The sequence below is a fragment of the Haplochromis burtoni genome, unplaced genomic scaffold, assembly GCF_018398535.1.
Source record: "Haplochromis burtoni strain Fernald_Lab_line unplaced genomic scaffold, NCSU_Asbu1 Contig_79, whole genome shotgun sequence".
NCBI classification, from domain to species: domain Eukaryota; kingdom Metazoa; phylum Chordata; class Actinopteri; order Cichliformes; family Cichlidae; genus Haplochromis; species Haplochromis burtoni.
Genome location: NW_024582440.1, coordinates 1,626,820 through 1,634,111, shown reverse-complemented (window position 1 = coordinate 1,634,111; position 7,292 = coordinate 1,626,820). Strand labels below are relative to the sequence as shown.

General features: G+C 41.3%; 1 protein-coding gene across 3 annotated transcripts in view; it reads left to right on the top strand.

The window, feature by feature from the left end:
• Window positions 1-3,375: 3,375 nt before the first annotated feature.
• The window catches only part of dyrk3 (dual specificity tyrosine phosphorylation regulated kinase 3), a 10,391-nt gene continuing 6,474 nt past the window's right edge, over window positions 3,376-7,292 (top strand). Inside the window, exons 1-2 of one of the 3 annotated variants that reach the window (XM_042222078.1) lie at window positions 3,376-3,503; window positions 7,038-7,147. In XM_042222078.1, the coding sequence (XP_042078012.1) occupies window positions 7,070-7,147 (78 nt within the window). In that variant the 5' untranslated portion in view covers window positions 3,376-3,503; window positions 7,038-7,069. The other 2 variants (XM_005924701.3, XM_005924702.2) reach the window with 2 other exon arrangements.

The following is a 7,292-nucleotide window of genomic DNA, read 5'->3' as shown; positions in this document are numbered from 1 at the left end:
TGTGTGTGTGTGTGTGTGTGTGTGTTATTTATTTCACGGTTCACACCATCCACATTGTTATTATATAAGGGATGTGTAGACCTGATGCTTTTATTGCGATTTTATTTTGTTTTATTTGAAGAAGTGTGTGTGTGTGTGTGTGTGTATATCAGTAGAATTGTACAAAATCTGAAAATGAAATTTAAAAAAAGGAAATTCCTTTATTGAAACTTTCTCCTTTGTTTGTTTTTCTTTACAGCAGTATAAAATATTTCAGTGAACAATCTTATACTGTTAAATCAATACTTATTAAATGCTTTACTGCGATACAAGAGAGGTCTGTGTACAAAAGACATAGAGCTTAACAAATTTATTATACCACCGCTCAATGTAAAGTCACAGCTGCTCTAAATCAACAGTACTCACCAGTATGTGCAAGCTCCTTAATCAAAATTATACTTTGGCAACACTTTATAATATGTCCCATAACTAAGGTCATAATTCCCCTGGAATTAAATTGAATTATGAATTTGTATATTTACCTAATGGTAGGTATGCTAGAATAAGGGGGTAACAAGTAAGGGTTTTTTGTTTGTTTGTTTGTTTGTTTGTTTGTTTTTACCCTCAAAACACATAACTATACTGTAAGTAAGTTTAAGTAGTGCAAAAGTAATTTTAGGTTCTGCCTAAATTCTGGGTGTTTTACAAAAAAGGAGACAGAAATTATACTGATGCTCAAGCAATTGTAAGTACTGCATGAATAATTTTATACAGTACTTGGTAATTTTGTGGAAAAACAAACAACATTTCCCAGGCTTACATTGTAAACACCCTGTACTTTTTGGATTGGGCGTTTTAGGGAGTGGTTTAACTTTGCCTGACTTCCAGGTATTTTACAGGGAAAGAGACACTCCTTTCCTGTGAAATCCTTTTGATGGCTTGAACAGTGATGTGAAAGGGAAAACATTACATTAGCCTTAGCTCCATCAATGTAAGGTCACATAGCCCTGCAAAATGTTATGGTATTTATTTTTTCTTGTAGGTTAATAAGGGAGAAATAAATGGACAACTGAACAGTAAAACATCCATCATGCACATCAACATAGTGAACATTAAGTAAAGACTTAAAAAGCCAAGTATGCCCTTAGTTGCAGGCCTTATTATAAAGTGTTATCGATGTTTTTAATGCTAAAATATGATTATTGTTTTTATCCATTGGCTTTTCACATTTACTGTTTTATATAAAAGCAGAAAAAAACTATAAAGCACATTCATGCACATCAGTTACAAATAGCACATGCATGAGTAATTCCAGACACATAAATATAACCTTATAAAGTGTTAAATCAAATCAGACACAGTGTCTTTTATCAAATTTGAGGGCGCAATTATACATTTAAAATCAGGGTTTCCAAGTTCAGTGTCAATACGAAGCCCAGCTGATGTTGGAAAGTCTTGTGACCTGCACTCTAAGCACTGTATTCAAATTTAAGCAAAGAGCAGAGGTTACCCGGCCACGGTTGGATGAAAACCTTGTAAATGAACACCATCCAGTGCTGCTCTCTAAGGAGGAACATCCTACATTCTCATTCAAGATGTAATAATAAATAAAAAAAATCACAAAGCACTCTGATATTCTGATATGAATAAAGAGGCTCTGTGGATGGTGGATGACAAAGTAAAATATATACGAAGCACAGACATGTGTAGATTGTACAATGATCTTACACCCTGTGAATGAGAGTTGTGGCACATGCTGAAGCAGGCAGGCGTTACGCCACCGCACTATGATTCACTCATTATGCAACTGTTTAAGTAAAAATGAACAATAATCAAAAATGATGTTTGAGGATACAGATGCATTATTAAATGTTAATGAAAATATAACGGCCCACACAATCTGTGCTTTATTTACACTGAGTAAATGAACAAACTGTTGCAAAAATCATTTTAACACCGTCATAGTGGACTTTACTTTGGGTGAAAAGATGCTCAAGAACATAAAGTGGTCCTGAGCACGGATGAAATGTTTGCGTATAACATAAAACACATAAAAGTGTGTAAAAATACATCTTTTGGTGCCCCCTACTGGCAGATTTATGTACATGCAGCGTGAAACTTGTTTCCTGTGTACAAACCAACGACAAAATAACAACAGAGAGGTAGTAGCTGATAAGGCTGACCCAGTTACTGTCTGATCTCGGCAGTATAGTTTTTCTCAAGAAGAGCAAAAGAAAGATGAGGTTACTACAGACCCGGAGAAACTCCTTGTTTGTTGTTGGGCATAAGAGAGCTGGGTTTGTATGCAGCGCATCAGAGGCAGCATTAAGGAAATAAACCTTTGTGGTAACATTCAGTCCCTTTGCTTCCCTTTTCCCATAAACTGGGTGATGCACAGTGGTTCATTTTAAGGAACTGCTGAACCACTTAAGATTTGCTCTGTGAACTCTGTGGGACACTCCTCCCATCAGATGGTGCTATAAGTTTTAAAGATCTTAAAGGGTGAAAAGAATGAAATGGAAATAAAATTTGACATCATTTTTTATGATCAATATTTGAATAATGAGTTTCTGGTTTTTACATTTTAATAGTGTACTGCCGTTACACATATAAGCATAAAAATAGCCTTAATATTACCAATATTAAAAAATGTAATTGTTCTTCTTGTCTTGCTGTTTCTAACAAGACAATTATGCCTTCTCCGCCAGAACCAGCTTGCATTGCTGCAAAATCACCAGCAGGTGGCGGGTTCTTATAACAACAGCAATCACTAGTAATCACTGTGTAGTAACAGGTAGTGTGAGTTCATGCACAGCTCCATTATTTTGTTTTTATATGTTCTGGTAAGAAAGTATTCACATTTTGACACGTATCCTCCCAGATGAGATTGTTTTCAAGAGCATTTAAAATGTGGTGTCAGGTGAATAAACCCACAAGTGTCAGTGTCTGTCACACAGCCTCAGACTAAATACAGCCCGACCCCCACCTCGAGGACCTATAGGTAGCTTTGCACCTGGTCCCATTGGGCCGCAGTTTTAAATTCACTTCACTGCGATTAAAAGTGGCACATGGTCCACAAGCTTACACCTTGAAACCTCTTGAGAGGCAAGTGCAATAAGCAGATCAGTTTATAGGCATTGTCACCCTACTCACTCTATACACCACCATCTAAGAATAAGCAACAGGTTTTAAGGGTCGGTTGCTGCCCCGGGGGGGTCTAAATGAAAGTGTGTCAGTGTATGTATTTGTGGCAGCAAATATAGAGAGACCTCCTCTTCTCACCTCTGAGAAAGAGCTAAGATTAGAATCACCCTCTGCCCAGCATGTATCACTATCTGAATATAGCCTGCTCCCCTTCTCATGCCTGCTGGGTCTCACTCCGTCTGTCCTCTGCCCTGCCTCTAACTATATCCAGCCTTGTATAGATCTCCAAACACGCTCCGGTTTCAATCCACAGCTTTCCCTCATAGGGTATGGAGAGGGAGAGGAGAAGCCATGCTTAATTCTTGGGCTGCAGATCACAGGTAATCATATTCTTAAAACATTAACAAACAAGCACGAAAAGGGTATTGGCACAATATATTATGCCATATATGTGCATCTGACTTTATTAGCCCATCAGTGGACCTATTGTGCTGTAGAAATGTCTGAAAACAGTAAAAAAAAAAACAACAACAACAACAAGTAAACAAAAAAACACATTTAGCATGTATCCACAGTTCAAATACAGGAATTAGCAAATTATTGACCCTTTTGCACCACTTTCTAATAAAAACCACTTTTATAATTGCTTTATAATATATAATAATTACTTTGAGATAATAGCATTGCTAATGAGTGTTGCTTATAAGCCTTTTACAGGACTCTTGCCGCAGGAATAGCCCGGGTGTTTCTGAAACTTATGGCTCTCTTCTACACAAGTGCACCACTTGCTAATTCTTTACATCAGTCTTTTGTTTGTTTGTTTGTTTTTTCCCCCTTGCTTTTTCGCGCAGTGATGTGAGAAAAAACGACCTGTGATGTTCTTATGCATGCAGAAGCTCGACCACTTTCCTGTTGGCTCCTCTGCAGACCTCCATGTGGACGCTGCAGGGCGCCCTTCTGCCTGCCGTCTGGATGCCCGGTAAGCGCCGCCCTGCTCCCTCCCTCCGTCCGCCTGCTGACTCTGAGCTCAGTGAAGACGCCCTTAGCAACAACACACAGCTGCACCGTCGAATAAGATACTCGCAGCGCACAGGAGAAGGATTTAACAGTGCAGCGTTACTGCACTGACCTCGGGTGAAGCTTTTACGCGACGGGGATTCTGCTCCGGTTATTAGTGCAGTATAAACATGAGGCGTGAATACAGTTAGCCTGTTCTGGGCTAGCCATCCCCGAAGACGAGCGAAGCACCCCCCAAGCTGTCCCGAAGGAGGACAAATCCTGGGGGCTCTTGTTTGCTAACTACCAAGCCAGCTTACCAGGAATAGGCACGGGAATGGTGCTCTGGATCGACTCATTGTACTGTCAGAGAAAGGCGAGGGGCACATGGGTCAGACCATCGAGTTGTGATATTTGGACTCAAACTAACGGAGGAAGCGGCTCTCCGGCGGACGAGTGTTTCGTGGCTCTGCGAGCTAGCTGGCTAGTTAGCTGAGGGAAACGACCCCCACCGCCTGTTCATTTTTTTAATTGTAGCTTGGCCCATGTTAGCCAAGACGAGTGTGAGAGCAACACATGAAAACACAGTAAAGCTAAGAAGAAACTGCTGCTTACACTGGGAAGAAAGCTTGCTGATACAGAAAGGAAAACAACTTGAGTTCAGTCGAAAAGACAACTAACGGGTACTCGGACTGCTATCAAAACACTGCAACAGCAGACTTTTTAATACTAGTAGCTCAGTTTGCTAGTTTGAACTTTTATTCTCCTTTTTTTAAATCTGATTTTTCCCCTCACTTTGGATGCTGGCATCTAATATTAATTGCAATCATGATGATAATAAGCCGGAAACCAGAGGGCCCAATAGCAACAGGTAACCAAAACAAAGTAAAACGTTTGTTTGTCTGTACGTTCGCTTCCTCGTGGTCGTGTGAATAGGATTTATTTGGGGGTAATTTAGAGGTGAGTATGATTGGGATTTAAAAAAATGCCCTCCAAGTAGCTGCAGAACTGGTTAGTTTCACAAGTGTCTTCGCGGTCACGCCGCGTCTGTGGGGATAGAGCACGTATATATGAAGCTACTGTAACAGTGCCGTGGGCTTCTCACAAGACCCGACATGTTAACAAGTTTTCTTTTCCTTTTGCTTACCCTGATCAGTTACAAGACTTTTATCTAAGAAGGTTTTGAATGTCACACCAGGAAGCTTATTTTATTTTCTTATTTTCATCTTTCTCGTAAACTTTTATTGTTCTATCAAAGGGTTGATAAGCAGTAATATCTCAGTTGGCATCCTTTTAAGACGCGGTTTTGGAATTTGTACTATGACCAGTGTTATTATTGTTTTATGACACTGTGACTGATCTGTTTTTGTTTGCTTATGTGCTGATTTTTTTTCTTAATTTTATTTTTTTTAGCTGGTAATAAGAAAGAAGCCAAGAAAGAAAGAATGAAAAATGACAGGGCTGTCATCGTTATGTCATGTCATATGAACCCTGTGGTTTACCTTGCCTCTGTAAAACACACTTTGTCCAGAATGCCAGGAAGAGGACAAAAAGCTGAGCCTTTCCCCCACCACAGCCACGCTCACACGTTTTATGACACATGAGCTGCTGTGTTTGTTTGCCTGAACCCTGTTCTCTATCCTTTACAGTGCCAAGGAGTTTTCATAGTGGGGAGAGCTGGACATAGTGGGCTGGATGTTTGGGGTTACACAGATGTTTGCTCTCTGTTTCTTCTCTTTTTTTCCTTTCAAGCTTTGCTTGGACAACAAATTCAGATTCTGTACAAAAAGTGCTGAGCACCCACTGAGCGATTAGGAGTTTGCTAAGGGCTAATGGAGTCTGTGCTTGGCTAATATTGTGTGTGTAGTCCTAATGCCACTGTTTGCAGTGCTGTGCAGGTTTAATGCGTGCGTATCCAGGCAGCAGGTCTAATCTGTCCAGAAGCAAGCCTGTGCTGGGAACATAGTCTCTGACGCACCTACACATGGTTACAGCACTCTCTGAGACTCAAGAGGGAGAACGCCAAACTCGCCACAACTTCGGCTAATGAGCTACTCACCCTGATTTCAAGCTGCACTTTACACAGTTAGTTTTAATCAGTTGGTGTATCAGCTAGCATGTAAGCTCGATGACTGTTGTGGTAAACAGTTGGCCAATGGGAGCGATTGCCATTTTTGTAATTGGCTTCCACCCACAGTCCCAAATGCCGTGCTCGTCCATCTACTGTGGCCGTATCATCTCGTATTAGGTGTTTGGCTCAATGCCAAAGAGGTGAGCATGAAACACAGCACTATTGAATGACAGGCACAAGCATCCCTCTATATTAGCTCTAATTCCAAACACACCTGGTGTGTGCGCCACATGATTTGGGCTGAATGGACAGATGGGCAGACGGAAAGATGCTGTCGTCACAGAGGCATCTGTTACCCCCATTAGGCCAATAATACCACTTGCAGCGCTAGCGATCTGGGACCCTAAGCCGCGTGTAAGCTGGTCAGGTTGGAGCGCTGGCCTTAGACACAATGTATTGGGTACAATAGCTACAGTGATGTATCTGATCATGGTGGTCTTTTCACTGCAACTGTGAGCTAGCCTGTTGTGGGAGACCGTATTCATCCCCACTGGCGTACAGAGATCGGTGTATTGCAAGATGTCTTGCTGTGGTGGCTCAAGGGATTTGTCTAGTTGTACAATGCAATTTGTTTTAGCATCAGGGTAACTAGAACTGCTGGTGTGATTGATGAGATGATTAATAGGACATTGCCTGATTTGGTCAAACAAGGATAGTGCGTCTCAGTGGAGAAAATTAAATTGCATTCTGTTGACGTCACCTTCGAGGATCGTTCTGTGCTTTTGCTGCAGATTTAATAGCCTCACATCATCACACTGATTGACTTTGTTCATCATTGTCCCTGCAGCTCGCCATGGTGACGGTCTGTACGACTCGTACATGAGGACCGACCACATCCTGAAAGACGAAGCAGACACAAACAGTCCGTCAGGGCTACCCCCAATGCCCAAACACACAGTAAGTATACACACACAAACACGCACGCATACGCGCATAGCCAGTTAAGCCCTATTTCCTGTGCTGGAGCACACTCTGTCTCCAGACTTCCTGCTCCTCTGAGAGATATTCCCTTGCCTGTGTTCCTGTTCATCACATTTGTAAC